Source organism: Accipiter gentilis, chromosome 10 (genome assembly GCF_929443795.1).
Source record: "Accipiter gentilis chromosome 10, bAccGen1.1, whole genome shotgun sequence".
Taxonomy (NCBI): domain Eukaryota; kingdom Metazoa; phylum Chordata; class Aves; order Accipitriformes; family Accipitridae; genus Astur; species Astur gentilis.
The window spans coordinates 18294109-18312772 of NC_064889.1; the positions used below are offsets into that span (position 1 = coordinate 18294109).

At 43.0% G+C, this 18664-nt stretch overlaps 1 protein-coding gene across 1 annotated transcript in view; it reads right to left on the minus strand.

Annotated features, from left to right (window-relative positions):
- AGBL1 (AGBL carboxypeptidase 1) overlaps window positions 1–18664 on the minus strand; it is a 273863-nt gene that overhangs the window by 164111 nt on the left and 91088 nt on the right. Inside the window, exon 18 of the mRNA XM_049812577.1 lies at window positions 11180–11360. Within this exon, the coding sequence (XP_049668534.1) occupies window positions 11180–11360 (181 nt within the window). The remainder of the gene's footprint in view (window positions 1–11179; window positions 11361–18664) is intronic.

Here is an 18664-nt window from a genome sequence, read left to right on the forward strand (position 1 = left end):
TTCTTCTCATTTCTAAATGGTATTAAAATAGTTTATGAGTGTTCAGCTGCTCTGCACTTTACATTCTCTCATGTGCCATAACCGTTACAGGGAAGACCGAAAAATCATCACTTTTTTAATCTTTGCCTTTTGTTTTTATGTTAATGACCTTTTGTTAGCTAACAGATAACGAATACAGAAAACATTCCTCAAGAAGTAAGTTTTCATTAGTGTCATTACTGTTACTGCTGGTAGAAGACACCATGGGACCAGAGCTAGAACTAGGAACCAAATTTTAGGCAGTGCACAGTGAGAGCAAGTGTCCTTGGGAAAACTGCTACTTCCCTCTCCCTCAAAAGCTGAGCTTATGAACCTTTTGGGAGAGAAATGGGGGAACATAGAGGACAGAGAAGGAAACCCTACTACTAGAGATGCTGTCATGAGTTGTACATGGAAAGAATCCTTGCACTCACAACTTGTTATTGCCTGCTAACGTTAGAAAAACAAAACAAACCACAAAACAAAAACAAGATTACATGAAGATACTGACCTGAATATGGATTTTTTAATGTGTACATATTTAGAAATAAATCATTTTCCCTTTTTGCATTGTATAATATATATACACAGTAGAAAATAGCAGCTTTTCTCCAACTGTTATAATAACTATGCCTTAAGTCCTTGTCATTTGTGGCAGACAAATGAAAACAACCCAAAAGGTGAATTGGGATCCAGACTATGTTGTTCACTAGCACTTCTTCTCTGTGTTCTGCTTCCCCAGACATGGAAGAGTCCTATGGGATATATTGGAACATATAACCATTTTATATAAGGACACATCCACTTGTGAAATTCAAGAAGCCAATTCTAAAAGGCCATGGAAAGGTTGTTCAGCTCTACAAAGTTCTGGACATAATTTCTATAGAATCTTAGAGCATATATCATCACTATTCCCATGTAGTAAAATATCAGTTACTTGAGAGTCCCTAATAGCATTACGGTATCATTGAGCTAGGGTGTGTTCAAATACTAACTTCAGAGTTTTGCAGTAAGCATAGACTCAAGGTGCACTATTACTGTAGCTTTCTTCCCTGCCAGTCTCACCCTCTGCTTTCCCCCCCACCCCAGCTCAAACCTGGCCTATATGACTTCAAAAGCTTTACAGTTTTTCTGCCCCTTCAAGACTCAGAGCGGCTTTGCAGCATTGAAACTGTGCTGCCTTCCCCCCCCCCGACTCCAGCAGCGCTGCCTGTTAGGTTGCGGAAGATGTTTTGATTTCTCACTCTGTCATTCCAACACTGACTCAATTTTCTGGTTTTCATTTTCTTGATGCTTCTATGGGACATTCAGCTGGATTTATAAATTAGGGTGGCAATTTGATGAAATCACTGGAGCAAAATTTGCCCATGTAATTACCCCAAATGCACGTGCAATCATATTGAACCATGTGCACAGGTGAACAATTCAACTTCAGCTGGTCCTCTGTAGGCACATTTTTGCACAAGCAATTTTGAAAACATAAGCTTTCAAATGAAGCTTATTTTTGTGCATAAGCTTCTTTGTCCCATTTCTACAAACACTATTTCCTGTGGCCAGTCCATTTCTCCAACCCAAGGCCATTATATATCTCCTCTCCTATCATAGTACTTTGCCAGCTTTTATTGTTACATTTGAATAACAGATTCCAATGAGAGGGGAAGGAAAAGTCAGAGAGAAATACAGAAATAAAAATGTTAAATAACAACATTAGCCAAAACACAGAGCTAATCCAACACAAAATTTTTTACAGTAAACTCATGGAAAAGCAGTGTTACACTTGCATAACTAAGCTCCAGATTTTTTTATTCATAGGCTTTCAAAAAGAATTTCTGTGCACATTTCACAAAAAAAAATGTGTTTTAATACTTAAAGGGACTGAATGGTCATATAAAATGTGAAATGTCACTTGGAACTCCAGGGATGTCCAGTTTTCAGGGCAAAAGAAATACTGCCTGATTTATTACACAGTATAATTTACGAAGGTATGTTACAAGAGACAATAACCTTCATTCCCAGGCAATTTCAGCTTTCCAGGTAGTGTGGATATTGCAGTAAAGTACTGGACATTCTTCACTGCAACTATAAAAGTGAAGTTTTTACAATTTCATTTTGTGGACTTCTCTTTTCCCATCCTATGAATAACAAGTCCATCCCTGAATCTGTAGCTTCCAATAGGCATTAACTTGGATAAGCAGATTTGATCTTGAGATGGGTGACCAAAACAGCCCCTTTACTCATGACATTAGCTCAACTCTGAAATATTCAACTTTGATATCAGTATTTGATGCCTACCACAATCAGGCAAGAAGTAAAATCTTAGTTCAGCAGCAATTATAATATTTCTCAGTGTAGATTTACCTATGCAGCCATGTGGGTCAAGGTTTGCAGACACCTCCTGCAAATTCCAAGAAGGTATAAAGAGACTCCTGATTTTTAATGCAATTCTCCAACTCCTGCATTAATGATACTGAGGTATCCTTCACCAACCTTCATCAGGTGTTTGCAGAAGTCATTGCAGGAGGATGCTTTTCCTATCCCAGGATGTAATACCGAAGGAAAGCTGTAACTACAAAGCTCGTACCTCCAGGAAGTGCATCATGTAGCCAGGGCTGAGAAGATGGATAAGGCTGCATGAGACCCAACAGCCCGATATCCTTTTCAGGCTCACCAATCCTATTGCGTAAGCTGTGTCACTAATGCATCAGTTCCTAACAAGGGGCCAGCTGCTCCTTGCCTGTCTCTATACAGAGCCCAGCACAGGCACAATTGTTATGGGAATAATATACCACAAAGGAGACTCAAATAAGTGTAATAACAAACAAAAGGGATAATGATACACAATCAAGCTAACAAGAATAATAATATAATTCAATCATCTCATTAACTTTACTAAAAGCTAGCTTTGTACACCAGTCTCCTGGCTCCTGAAAATGTCTTCAAAGAAGTGCGCACATCTGATTATGAACTCCAATCATCAGTCAGGAAAGTAGACAAAAATGCAGAACACAATAATTCCTTTCCGAGTCCTTGGAACATCACGTTCATATCTAATATTCATGCCAACTTGAAAATACAAGGTAGTACCTATCTAAAATGAAATAATTTCCAAGGCTAAAAGCTGAAGTGTTTAGTAGTCCAAGACAGTAATATTACTGAGCCACATCAAGTGATTTTTGTAGTGAAATTCCCAGGTGACCTTGCATCACCAGCATAAATTAGGTATGAACGAGCCAAGGGAGACGCACTCAACTCATGGGGTACCTTTTCTGTTTAAGAGCTTTACAAAGACTGCACGTGCTTTTGCAATTGGCAGCTGGAAGACTAATGAAACAAGGGACAACGCATTAGATACTTCCAGTTCTTAATATGGCCATTAACTAATTAGTTTTCATGGCCATTTAGAAGACAGACAATACTGGAATCATTCTATTGGCAAGCAACAATATGGTACTTCCATGAGAAATCTGCAAGCAGCAGAAAGAGATCCCAAACTTTAGAGTTTAACAAACCCTAGACCATATCAGACTTTCTACTGCTAGGTCTTCTTTTGCTCTCTACCAAGGCACACAGACAGTGGTGCAGTTCTCTGGCCAATTTGTCAAAAACTAGCAGTTGTGTTGGTCCGTTATTAGGCTGGACACTGGGACAAGTACTTAGAATACAATAGATTGAGTGTACTCTCTTGCCCAAACTCCTGGAAGCACATGGGATATGCTAGCATATAAATGACAGTAAAGCACCCAAAATTTCAGCTATTCAGCTTCTGGGAAACAAAAGCACCAAGCAAGCCAACCACTGATGCAAGGCTGGTGCCAAGTCCTAGAGACAATGATATCACACAGGCTCCTGCTTTAGAGAGTCAGCCGCACAATAAATTAGGTGAGGGTGTTAGAACAACAGCTGGCTGCTAATTAGTCACAGCCCCCCTCAGCAGGGTATCAACAAAGTGGCAGAGAACATCTCGAGTAAATTAAATTTTAAAAAATCCTACTGCAATCACTCCCCCGACAGACCCTTCCTTCATCTCCCCTCTCGGCTTTTTATTTATTGTAATTACTTTAGTAATAAGATTTGTTTCCTTGTTATTATATATATTACCATGCAGGGCAACAACAACAACAAAAAATAATAGCTGGGAAGAGTTATGTAGCTTATTTATCTCCTTGGCTGTTATTGGGCCACTGGGTAGAGAGAGCGATGAGGAGGTGGGGGCCTGGGAAAAGCAGTAAATAGAAGAGAAAGCATATTCCTCAGGAGCAGAGACGTATGGGGGCATATTTACGAAGGAGGAAACACTGACAATGAGTGAATAGAGCTAATAACTCAGGGGGCCCAGCAGCTCCGGCTGATAAAGGAAGGAATAAACAATACTGCATTGGAAGCGCTGTCAGAAGGGAGAGTCCTGGGGTGCAGCCGTCTGCAGACGGATGTTTATCACAGAAGGAGAACCAAGGATGGGCTGACACATCAGCACAGCGCAAAGGGCTTTGGTTGAAATTGGGGCATCTCCCGCAGCACAGAGAGGTACTCGCAGAAGTGCATGGTGCAGGGCCAGACCCCACTTCTGGCTCCACCAAGGAACAGCTTGCAGAGGTGAGAGGCGAGGAATGCTGCAGCTCATCTTTTATCTCATGCTGTGCACGCACTAGCCACATTTGCTACCCTATGCTCCCAAATCCATCACTGCCCTCTCAGCGGAGGGCAACAGAAGCAACACTTGAGGCACTAAAGCAGCAAATAACTGAGAAAACTTCTACTCTGCTTGGGGAAAGTTAGCCCACACTTCATATGCACTTCCCAGAGCCACATACCAAGCCAGTACAGATGCTCCCAGAACTGGCATTTTCATCCCCTCTGAGGCCTGAAGGAAAGCGTCAGTGCCCGCAGGTACGTCACCTTACAATGTGCAACTCGGGGCACAGCCATTATAAACGCGTAAGGGTTGAATTTTTTACAAAACGCTCTTTTACCCAAGTATACCTTGGCTTACATATATGTCTACTCAACTACTTTTGGCACAGTAGTGCCAATTTAGATTCAGCACACTAATCCTGCAGTACCTCTCTCCTAGAGACAAACTCTCCCACTGCATTAATTCGAAAACACTCCTCTCCCGGCCTTCCCACATTTCAGCACTGTCCTTAGAGAAACACACACATCATAGATTAGCTAGACTGGAGAGAGCCTTTGGAGTGTGTTTGCAGAGTGCATGGCACCAATTTAATTATGCAAGGCCAGATTCTGAGAATTAAACTCCTCTTCAATCCTCTGACCACAGAGAAGCAACAAAGAGAAGGAGGGGGAGAAAAGGAGGAATGTCTGCAGTTGTACAGCTTTGTCTGACATCACCTCAAGATTTAATCCTTGAGGATGCAGTTATGGATCATAAACTGACTCCTTAGACTGGCCATCACCTTTTCTTCCTGTTCCTGATCAGTTCTGCCTCTCATTGTCTGGAGAATACAATGTCTCAATGTAAGAGAGTAAGCATTAATATAGGAGAGAAAAAAGCCATATATACAAATAGTGCATTTTGGGTATAGAGACAAATGCGCTTCCATTCCTCCTCGTAAGAGTGTCCTTCAAAAAAAACAAAGGACCAGGTTCCAAAGAATAAGTGGGAGCACACTCATTTTTCCCTTCGTAACTTCTGAGAGTGAGCAGAGGAAACTTGCTCTAGAAAGAATTTTAGTGGACATTTCTATCTCTCCATTTCAGTAACTGTCAAAGTAAAGCTTTTCTCTGCTGGATTTGAGGAGGCAATGAACAAAACCTCATAAGTAAAACAGGATGGAATGAACAGCCTAAATAAAGTGCGAGTGAATATCAGTGGAGAGACAAGAAACCCAGCACCTCACCTGCCTTACCTTTGAGCAGCAGAAAAGCTTACTCAGCCTGTGTTGTATGAGGGCAGGTGCAGGAGAGAACAGGGTGTTTTTAAACCAAATAAAGAATAGTCCATGGCTATAATCCAAAATGCAAATCAGGATTTCCTCTTCCTAACTGCTACTATGGTTACCCCATGGCTTTGAAGAAATCATGCAGCTTCCAAAAAATTCATCTTCCTTTACCAAAAAAAGACTCGCCAGCTCCCATCTCCACTGATTGGTTCGATTCATTTATAAAATGCACCAAGTTCTTTTCAATGAAAAGCTTCTTTGATTCAATAGGAGGGAGGGGAGAGTGAGAAAAGGGCAAACAGAAGAAAAGAGGAAATGTTAAAAGGAAGTAAAGGAAGAGGAAGAAGGTGGCAACGTAGGAGTGAGACATGAACTCAGAGAACTGTGATATTGGCCAGTTAGGAATTTGTCAGCAGGAAGAGAATTTCTGAGTACACAAAACATAGACATTCCATGAGCAGCCCGCACGTGAAGTATTTTTTAAAACAAAATCACTTCCCCAGGAGCTTCCACTTCGTGCTTGATCAATGATCTTGCAAGGCCAATCATTTTTAATTTAATACTTCTGGGAACTGGGAGGAAAAAACCCTCATCAACCAGGCACAGTTGGCAAGCATCGAGTGTTAGCATTTGGCATCATTTATTACTGCTGTTTATGGTGATATAAATTAGGTTATACTTATATAATTAATAACCATAAATTTAAGTGTAATAAATAGCAATATTTATCTGGAACTGCTCTGTCTGGAGAAGTCCAGCCAAAACCACAAAATGTTGACTACCATGTTGTGACTGAGCACACGCGTGGGAGAGCCAGGTGTGTGTGTGTAGAGGGCTTGCAGGTCTGAGCAGATGCTGGGGAACAGCTGCCTGAACAGGCTGCTGACAGGAGGATGCACAGCGAGTGCACACTGAAGGCAGCATACGAGCACATCACAAGTTAGCACGCAACTGCACAGGCATGCGTGAGCACACTCACAACTCGACGCTCAAACGCGTGATAATGAGTTTATGTGGAACAGCGTGGACAGCAGTATTCTGTTTCTTTATAAAAACCTCTTCTTGTGCTGCTATAATTAGACTTTTTACAAGTTCCCTTACTGAACCCTGCTTTCTGGATTTTACACAACTGTGACTATAACTGATCTAGTTTCGGGGTACAAAGATTTCACTTGAACAGATGAACTTTTTTTAAAGCAATCCAGAAAGTTTCACCAAAGGCTACTCTGCATTCCTCATAAATCTGGGATTTTCTGAAAACGGTATTTTTCCAAAAACAGTATTTTCCACAGTCTACAAGTTAAAAACAAGCTTAATAGTTAAAACAGTAGCAGATCTAAATTGAAGAGAAAATGATCCCATTATGCATACTTCAGTCTTCATTTCAAACTGCTCAAAGGTTATGGTATGTCGTCTCACTCTCTAAGGAAGAAAACTCGGCAAAAAGGAGGAGGTAATGACCAAGGTCTCATAGTCCACTGGTAGCAGAGCCAGGAACAAAGCACAGGTCTCGTGTTCAACCACTGCATTTTATATCACTTTCCTAATGAAAGTGATGCTCTTCTTCATGGATTCTGCAACACTTAATAGAGATTAAGTCCTTTTAAAGCTTTCCTATTTTGCTATGATTTAGTTTAAAAAGGGGTTAGAGGTATGGGTGAAGGTAGTGAGCCATAAGACCAAACAACACTTTGGATTCTCACACAACAACTTGTACAAAATAAAGTCAGGCTGCAAGGACACTTTCTCTTAAGTATACAGCTGTCACTTCAGACTGACTTACACTACTGGTCTTGGAGATTAAGACTATTTTTTCCTTGTAATTTAGATCAAAAGAAACAAAATTAAAGTACACAAACAACCATATCAGGTCAGACCACAGGTCTATATGCGGCAGCATCCTGTTGCCAGCAGTGGTCAAAAGGCAGCATCTGGCAGAAAGTGTAAGATGATCTTTATGAAAAGCAGTGTCTATTATTTAATCTAAATATATAGCCATTATCAGATCAGCTGCACATTATTTGACAAATCCTACACCTGAGTGCTGTTCAGGATGGAGCAAAACACTCAGCCACACACCGCAACACAATTGCTTACCGATTTTCTCTGGAGTGAACAAAGTCAAATTAGCTGCAATATTTGGTAGTGTTCTATATTTTTATGTGATGACAACCCCACTTGTACCTGCACGCTTGCATCACCACTACCTTCATTTAGCATCAGTGACAGGGCTGCAAGTCTCTCCATCGCTGACAGACAGGAACAGATTCTCAGAGCGCTGACTGAAGCCAAAGGGAGGGTGGAGAGCTGCTTCCCAGCTCAGCCACAGACAGCCAGAGCGTAATCGCATTACCGCAGTCCTATCTGTGTTAGAGGAACATTCTCCGCATGTAACTTTCAGATCACATTAACCAAAGCAAATACCAAGGCCCTGATCATCTTGTTGCCGCATGAGGCTCCCAAAGTGGGATCGTGCGGTACCCTGCTGGGATGAGCACTCTTCTGCTGAGCTGCGCCTGCAGCAGGGAGCCAGCTGGGGAAGGGGCACAGCTGGGCTGCTGGAAAAAATCCTTTGTAACCACGCACTGGCATTCGGCTCTGCGATGGGCAGCAAAGCGTTATGCACACCCCCAGCACGCAGGGCTGGGGAAGAGGGAGGGTGAGGAGATTCAAAGAACTGCCAACAGAAAAGAATCCAATTCTTTCTTACAGAAAGACACCGAGATGCCAAGGCAAGAGCCACAGAGGCACTAAAACAGAAGAATACCTTGTTTCACAATAAGAGAGATCATCACTGGTTACCACATGTAGGTATCCCCAGTGTTCAGCACAGAGCCAAGGTACTTGTTGGCCTGGATAGTGCATTTGATGCATTCAGTATGTCCAGCCCTCATGGGGGGAGGGGGGGAAGGTGTGAGAGCACAGCAACTTGTATAAAACTAGAAAAGAACAGCAGGTTGGTGTGTTGGCAGAGGGAATGCCAGGCACTCTAGCAGTCTGTTCAGGGATGCCTGGTGCGACTTCCACAACAGGGATTGTGAATCCCAAGCCAAACAAGTCGCTTCATGAAATGGGTTTTAAATTGGGGTTTAGAGATGTAAAAAATATTTAGCAAGTTTCTTCTTACAAGTACTATGTTTGATAATGGGCTATAGACCAGCTTCCTCAGAAAACACTTTCCCTCTTAACATGGACTTGAAAGACAACAGTTTACTAGAGCATTTAATCCTGGACAAGGTGGAACATTAAGCAGCCAAATAAATCTGCATGTGCACATCGAGACATTAAGGGCCTGAAAGAGATTTGCCTTCTCCAGTGTGCGTGGTTATCTCCAGCAGACCACCAGTAAACCTAAGGCCCAGACCAGAAGTATTTCTTTCAGTGTAGGAGGACCCAAGTCTACTTAAAAAAGCACATGGGAAGAAACAAGAAGAATATCTGGGCCACAGAAGGCTTCGCAGGATAAAAATATTTAAATTAAAGCATAAAGGAATGGTTCTTTCCCTTCCCCAGGCCTCACAACCAGAGGCACGGCAAAATCCCTGTTCCCCTGCTCCTATCCCACATGCAAGGCTTACCAAACTTTTAAACTCATCACTAGATTTAACTACAGTTTAAGCTCATCTGTGCCAGGGAAGGCAAAACACCTTCCTGTGTGATACAAGCTCAGGCAGTACACTTCATACAGGTGTCACCAAGAGCCACGTCCTCCCTCCTGAGGGTCCCTTCTCTGCTACACTCACTCCTGACAGCTGGAGAAAAAAGGTCAGACATTCCCTCCAGTCCTCCATCTGCTGGAAACTTTAATTAAATGCAGTGAAAGATTAAAAAAAAAAGAAAGGGGGGAAAAAGCTTCAACCTTTCTTTTTTGTTTCTGCTGTCTGGAAGAATCAGGGACGCATTTGGTGCCAGCAGAGGATTCAAATACTCTGGGGCAGTATCCAGCTACTCTGAACAGTCCTCCCAGACTACTGATATGCTCAAGTCCTGGGGAGCGTAGCAGCACAAAAGCTGTGACTGTTCATAGTCACAGACTGGAGACTGTCAGAAAAGCCCAAGCTGCTCTCTGCTGAACCCCTCGCCCCAAACTGAAATTAATCAGTTTAGAACCAAACAAACTCAACTCAGTTGTTACGCAGGATTGGTTTTCTGTTTCTGCAGCTCTTGATCTGCACAACCGGACACAAAAGCAGATAAGAGAACGTAGCTTAAGATAAGTTGTTCCTCCATACTCTGCTACGTGTTTCAGGGCTTGCCTAAACCCATCTTTCCTCTTCAAGATTTGTCGCATGTTCCATTGCAACACGCCAGGGGACACAGATGCTGCCTAAACCTGCAAGCCCTTCTCACCAAAACGCACAACTCACCAGCTACCAGTGAAATGTGATCATGATGTCCTGCATCAGAGACAGGACTGACAGCTATTAACGTACAGCCACTCCACAAACACCCAATGAAATGACCAAATTCCACCATCCACAGAGACACCAGAGATTTTTTTCCAGCAAAGGACAAGCGTCCTTTATCTCAGTGCACTCTTCAGGCGTTCAAAGGCAATTCCTCTTTTGCTGGCTGCATAGCAATATTTATTTCATGTTAACTTATTAGGAGCAGAGTTGTACTTTTTTCCACACATGTACTGGGAGAGGGAAGGCAAGTTAGTGTGGGTGGGCAGGGATAGTGTAAAAGCAAAGAATGCAAAAAGGAATCAGTATTTTCCAAACATAGATTCAGTATCTCTTAGGAAACATGTGGGAGGGAAGATTGAAAAGGAGGTGGGAGAAGGAGGGAGCTTCGCTATATGGAAATATTTCCATGCAAATGTGAAAATTTAATAGATCCTTACTCATCTTCCCCCCCATCAGGCTATACAAAGCATTAATTAAAGCCAGTTATTCCCAAGCATATCTGCCTTGCAGGTGAAGTCTGCCCTGCTGATTTCAGAGAATAGATAGATCTCCATTTAGCAAGAAAGATCCAGTTTCTCTGGCACCACCAATATTCCATCCAGGCAACTGAGAGTTCTTATGGTCACGTACAGTACAGAATCACGTACATCTGACAAATGCAAGACAGCACACGGTGCTAGTATCTCAGATTCACATTTTCCATACAGGATTGATAACAGGATGAATAAAACACCAGGCAAAGGGAATTCCCCTGACCCAAAATATCGAAGGCAAGACCTGCTAGGTGCACAGGGGTAAAACCTGGGGACAAACCCAGGAAAAAACCCAGACTAAGGACATGTCACAACTCACTTGCCATTGATGACTCCATCAGGATTAAGCATGGGGACAATCTTGAAAATGAAACATTTCCGCAGGAGATCAGCAATGGGATCACTGCTCACAAGGAACTCCAGGGTCCCCTTCATTACCCAACTGGCATTGCTTTCACCAGGGTGGACACGGGCCACTAGAAACACATAAGGACGACTGTCTGTAAAAGAAAGCAAAAAAAAAAAGACCTAGACAGGACTTCTCTTTGAATAGTATCTTTGCAAGTAGGTTTTACTCCTTTTTAATTGAGATAACCCAAGACATATTTGAGGAAAAATACATCCCTAAATACTCCAGATATTTCCTGAAAGTGCTGTTTGCCAATTGGTCCCAGGTTTGGTCCTCAGAACCAGAACGTGCTAGTTTCATCCTTATCATTTTTCTTGTTTATTCTATGATAGCTTACAGATATTTATATGTACTATTAGAAGGCATTTTGCATGTGCAGATTACTGCCTCTCAAAATGGCACCAGCATAATTCCTGGCAATTCTTGAAAGTTTGACCCTATCAAACTTCACTAAGGTTTAAAAGGTAACTAGAAATAATTTATTTTTCTAAGGCTATGCTCCACTTTCAGTATTTCACCATTAACGTTTGAGAACTTCCCAAATCTCTAGGCAGATCTGTCCACCCATCAGGCCTCCAAGGACAGGCAAGCTGTCTGATCTCTGGCAGTAACCTGTGTTGTAGGGTTAGAATCATAACTAATCAAGTTAAACTGATATAATTAAGGTGAATACATGAACATGTTACCCAGATAAGCTCCAGAGGTAGAGTACTTAAAACTAACCATCATTTCATATCCATCCAACAAAACGTAGAAATAACAATGTGCATAGCTAAGCCGGGCTGTTACTTTTGACAGAAAGACAGTTTTCTATTTCAGATAATATAGACACACATTCAGATTTACAAAACTGATTTTCAGAAGTTACAACTAGAATAGTTCAGCTGTTTCTAGCAATACATTTGGCATGGGAGACATAAGCTGTGGGAATTTGGGACAGGGTTCGGGCAGTTGCTTTTTAAAAAAAAGAATAAAAATAATCAAAATCTTTCTAAACAGTTCATTGATAAGCTCTACTGAACCTGTTTCAAGGTAGACTTGCAACTTGACAGAGAAAATTTCCTTGTTATCAGGTATGTTATTTGCTGTTCCTGTGAAAAAGCACCCACATTGGGTCTAGTTGTAAGTCTCAAAAAACTCTTGGTATACATATGCTTAGGAAAGACCAAGTCTGACAGCAAATTCTTTGAAGATCCCATCTGTGCTGAGCATAGTCCACGGATGGGCCAAGGAAGCAGGAGAAGGCAGAAAGAGACACCTGCCAGGCGCAGAAAATAAAGGGAAAGGACAAAGCAATTATCTATCTTAAAATGATCCTTTTGTGAGCATTCACAGTCTCAGGCCGTTGTCACAAGTCAACCTGACAGATTTACTTTAGTGGAAACCATTATCTGTCAGGGCATCGCAGCGATGCCAGGATAGGTTTGTCCTGCTCTATCAGGCAACGCCAGAGCTCAGGCTCTGTTCCCTGGCGTGAATTGAGGGACCCCAATTGACAGGCTTGGGAATGGTAACAGGACAGAAAACAAAAGTAAAGGTACCAGCTGAGTGCCCTTGTAAACAAACGCTGAATTAGTAAAGTTGAACACCTTTGCCTTTAGCTCCCAAAGCTGTCCTTCAGTTTCCAAATGCTTTACAAATCCTTAATCAATTAACACAAAACAAAGGTAGAACACCATGCTGAAAAATACAGATGTTATTAAAGAGCCGTTGAGTGATTTGCCTAGCTGTTTAGTGATTTGACAAAGCAAAGGATGTGTCTGAGCTGAGAATCCAGGTGAAAGTTCTCCTTTCACAGTCAAAGAAGGAATAAACACTAATTCTTCTCCTTAAATGTACATCCTGTACAGTTCTGCTCACTATATTCATTACAGTACAATTTGCTTATGTCTTTCAGGGATGCAGACTCAGATTTGGAAACAATCCCCCCCTCCACACTCCCCACTTCCATGCAGGCAGTTGGTGGGGACTAGAAGAGTGAGCTGCACTCTCAGCTCAAAGAGCTCATATGGAGCAATCATATTCTGGTCCAGTAAAGCAACTGGAACTCTGTTCCTCAATAGCCATAATCTTTTATCATTCTTACGCCTTACCTTACTGTGAGGTTAGTATATTTTGATCAATGTGTATACATAAGTGCCATAGGCACTTTAGCTCCTACAGAACTCCTAGACATTCTGGGGTTTTTTTCCCCCCAACTCAGAGTACACAATTTCTATTCTGCTCCAGTTAGTTGTGCATTACAGTCTACCTTAGTAATGCTTTAAAACAGCAACAAGCAAAAACTAGCTTTCACAAAGACATCAGCTGCATTTTGCCATTTCCAAACATTTTCTTCTTTCTCCCATCACCATGATTTAATGCTGTTTTGCAGGCTCATTGCTGAGCTAAACTTATGGGACTGTGGTGTTGTAGCTGAGAATGAGGCTCTTGAGGACTCCTAATGGACAACAGCTGTAAATAGCACAAAGCAAAATAAAACATGTTCTCTTTTGCAATTGATGAATACAGCTTTAACAACTCTTATCTCTTCTGTATATTGGGAGAGAGCACAGCATCTTAATCAAGAGGTTCTTTCCTCAGTCAAAATTAGAAAAAAGAAACTCTGAGCAAGGGCTTTCTCATCTCAGAAAACCAGGAAAGCTTGCCATAGTTCTGCTAATTGCAAATAGCATGGGACTGGCAGAGACCTGCCTTCTGTTCTTCCTCTCAAGGCTGATCAAAGCCAAGCTTGTCTTGCTAGATTCAATGTCAGCAAAGCTTCTGGAGTTTCCAGATCTTAAAACCCAGGAAATGGAGGGCGGGGGAAGAGACCAGACAGAGATCATCCACATTGTTTCCCTGTGGGCGATGACAGAGGGGCCCATAGACTGTACGTCCAGCCAAGAAAATCTCTCTATTCCAGTTAAGGCTTCCTTTAAAAGTTCCCCCTCCTGACAAGCACATCCGCCGCTCTGACATCCCATCCACAAGAGAGTCATAAGAAAGGTACCAGCAAGGAAACCACAAAGCTTCTTAACTGCCTGTTCCCTTCACGGAAGTCATCACAGCCAAATCCCGTATCCAAATGCTGTGCTCCCACAGACTGCACCCAGCATGAAGACTAATGAAGCAGCAAATAGAGCAAAGAGCTGATGACACAGCCATAAAACTCGCTACCCTTGAAACACCCGAGAAACAAAGATTTAACTCTGTGGCAGGCAGCAGCCACTCAATCCTAAACCTATCCAGTTACTTATCTGCCTTGAAATTATTGTGATAACTGTGATAAACATTAGAGCTCATGAAAGTAGTGGACAGCAACACTGGCCAGCCATACTCAGCAGTCCAACTGACAGGCACCATTCAAGATACCTGCACTCAGTTCAGCTGCTTCAGTTCATTCCTGGCTTCCAACACCCCCATGACTGCAGTCCTGACCAGACCACCTCAGTACTACCCAGCACAGCTTACTCGTTTTTACACTGGTGCCCAGCTGCCCTTCTCTGTGCTACTTCAGAGCCTCTCATACTACCCTCCTGTGCTCCACTAAGCCTATCTTTAGCACACACAACCACAGGTTTTCTCATATACATCCTTCCAGGCCCAGAACTGAGCTTAAGTCTTCAAAATACTCAGGCCAACACTTAGGCAGGTCCTCCGCAAGTTCTGGGGAAGCTGCCAGAAAGCTCAGGTTAGCCATTTATCTCTGCAAAGCCCACATGACACATAACCTTCTCTGGGAATGTAAATAATAAAAAGAGAAAGCAGAGGAACCTTTTAATGCTACGTAAAGCCTTATTCAGCGGATCATGTCTCATTACACTGTTACATTTCCACATGCCCAGAATATAAGGTGGCACCAACAATACCCAAGGTGAGAGATGCAAGCATCACCAATTCCTCTTGCAAAACATTGAGCAAAAACCCTTTGAGTATATAATTCTACTAATGTATCACCTACTTCCCATCTCCCTTTCTCTTCACTCATTTTGACTGTGGATATATGCATGAAAATAAGAGCTTTGTTCTTCCAAGTACTGCTCACTTGCTGCTTAATCTCCTGCCTGTTACGAGGATCCTCCTCTAGTCATGTCATCACCAAGGTTCACCAAGAGGTGACTTTGATGTCACTAATCATGACATCAGTTGGGGAAAGGGCAGCCTGAATGAACAAAACCCCATTAACACAGCAATGTCCTTCATCAAGAGGAGCACAGAAAGGAAATTAAATGCAGTTTCAGATGCCCTGACCTGGGCTGATATTCTAAATTATTTCAAGCTGAGATTTGAGCCATGCCATTTGTAAAGGGACAGGGCATTGAAACAACATAAGGCTAGGATTTTATAAGGAGTCAAAGGGAATTATATACACAGCATGTGAGAAATTCAACCTAGATCCAGGTCTTGACTGGAATTTTTCTGGCTGTGCTTCTGCATACCTCTCTTCTCTTTACCCCAAAAGCCCAGGGCCATTAAGACACAGAATTTTTTTTTTTTTTTTCCCTTATGCCTAAATACAGCATGACTTTATCATGAGCATTACACAAATCAAAGGGTCAAGTTTACCCCAGGCCAGAGTAGACAGAAACCAAGGAAGCTAAAGTCTCCCTTCCAATTCAATTACCTGTGGCCACTACAGGGTATTCTGAGAGTCAAATCATGGGTAAGCAGCAGCACCATCACATAGCTCTTCCACACATGTCACAGCTGCATCCTGTCCTGGATACATCTGATATGCCCAAGGCTGCACAGTTACGCAAAGCCAGAGAGAAGACGGGATATGGTGTGATGTAAAATGAATATATTAAAGTATGTTTGTAAAAAGCGTCAAATACTGAGATCACAGAAAACATGAGACTGATCTGAGGCAGAATCTATGTCAGACGCTTTACTCCCCTCCTAAAACTTTTCCAGTAGTTGTCAGTCTTTCAGTTGCCTTAAGACAGAATAATACTTTCCTCCCCATCTCCCTCCTCCCCACCATTGCCGTCTCCTTGTTGACCCTGCTTTTGGCTAAATGCTCCAAAAGCAGACACATCTTAAGACAGAGGCAAAATACACAGTCCGGCAGGACCAGCTGTTGTTTCCCAGAATCAACAATGAGCTATTCCTTTCTTAAATAGGTCTATATTATATGTATTATTACTGTTACCTATGGCAAAGAAGCGAGCATTACAAATTGCCTTGGCTGCCTTTTCTCTATCCTCATAGCTTGGTGGGGGAGTTTCAGGCTCCAAGTTGCTTGGCAACCTCCTTTTGTGCCTGTGTTTTATGAATTCATTCACCTCTGAATCAGAGTTTATGAGGGAGCTGAACACGGGTACAGACCGCCCAGCCTTGGTGCAGCTTGACATCCTACTACCACCGGTTTTTAACTCCAGGAAATTGGTAAGCAAGTTGTCAAGTCCGTTTTGGGGCAGACTCCAAAATGACAAGCTCTGAAGGCAGCAGGAACCACTACCGTTATGTAGCATGACCTTCAGTATGACTGAAGCCAAAGGATTAAATCCACATGAACTAATTCCTGTTGAAATCAAAGTGTAGCTCTTGCAGAAGATTGGGGAAGAGCTGAATCTTATCTTCAGAACTTGCACTGACAAAACCCCTACTATAACCCTTTACAAATTGTTTCAGTTTATAATCTAACATCCCCATCTTAAGTGTGTGCACCCAAATTAGTCTAGCTGAAATTTACAGCCACTGCATTACGATCCTTTTTTGGATATGCCAACTCAACATTCACTGGCATATCCTATCTTACTCCGCACACCCTCTGAGCTGCTCGGATAACAGCAAGCTTCAAAACTGAAACCACATGGCTGTTATAGTGCAGCTACCTTATTAGACCGATGACAAGCAAGCTGCCTTGCATTTACCTCCTCCCAGAGCTCTGCCACTGAGCAGAGGACTTCCTCTACCTGGGCACACCTCCCACCGGTGCGCTCACCGCGGCCGTCCAGTATCGGTGGCATGAGAGCAGGGCACAGCCGGCAGCCCGTTCCCACCGAGCTCTGTCTGCAGAGTTGCGTCAGACACGGTGGCTCCAGAGTTTGGAGAGGACACGGCCTTCTGCCGGGTGGATACCATTGCGCCCCGGTTGAGCTGGCAGAGCTTCGGCACCCTTCCTGCAGCAAGTGCCGTGCCATGCCCTGGTCCCTAGAGCTCCCAGGGGTTTCTTTTATAGCATTGGGAGGGCTTGGCTGCTGTTGCTCCTGGCCCCGCTTAGGTCTCCTCAGCCGCTCTCGTGCAAGCTGCTGGCTCCCAGCGGGTCTCTCCACTCCCCCGAGGTTCCCCAGTTCAGGACCCCACACATTCCTTGTGCGCTGTGCTGGAGCACTCCGCCGCTGATCGTGCCAGCACCGGAGCTGCTTGCCTCAGTGTCTGAGGGCTAGTGTCGGCTACACCACCTTTTAATCTCCCATCATTGCTCCTGGCCCTGCCAAGGTCTCATCAGCTGCTTTCATGCAAGCTGTGAGCTGCTGGCGGATCTCTCCGCTCCCCTCAGCCAGATTCCAAGGGAATAAAATCAAGATGGGGGACAGCTGGTTAGGAAGAAGTACTGCCAAGAAGGATCAGGGGATTAAAACAGAGAAGTTAGTGATGCAAACCAGTTCCAAAAATGGCAGGTCTCCTGGGATGTACTAACAGGCAACATCACAGCTAAGACGAGGAACATCGTTACTTTGCTCTGCTCAACTCAGGGAACAAAATCAAATAGCTGCAGTGCTATGCCCACTGCTGGCCACCATAGTTTAAAAATTAATGCAATAAAAACTGAAGAGGTCATTAAGAATGACAAAAGGTTCAGAAGCCATAACTTACAAAGAAAAGCTGAAGAAAATGGGTTTTAAGCTCAGAAAGACGAACAGAGAGGAAGGAGGTAACCTTTAAATTGCAAAAGGCTGGTATAAAAAGAGATAGCAATCAGTTGTTCTCACTGTTCACTGGGACTAGGTTGCATAAGAAGAAATGCAAGTTATTGTCTATCAGCTAAGCCAATCTGTAGTGACTCGACTGCCTTCACTGGTATGCCTGCGTGTTTACACTACCTTCTGCTAGGTCCTTATTCATAAAGTCCTGCATCAAGCCACTCCACTACAGTGCCCAGAACAGTGTCAGTACAAGACCTATAGCCACAGAGGTCATTCTAGCTAACCCTTTAGAAATTTGGTCCAAGATTCCCCTCTACTCCTCTGGAATTACCTCTGTGTTCTGAGAGCTGCTGGAATCGTTGTTCCAGTCCACGGGGCACCTCAGCCATCTCCCTTGATCTCTTTGATGCAAGGTGTCTGCTTACTACTTAATGTTAACCACTTTATGTTAAACATTAGACACTAACTAATCAGAAATATTTCATCATCAGGATATTTTGACATAGATTGGGCTTCTTCCCTTATACAGATCAGAGATATT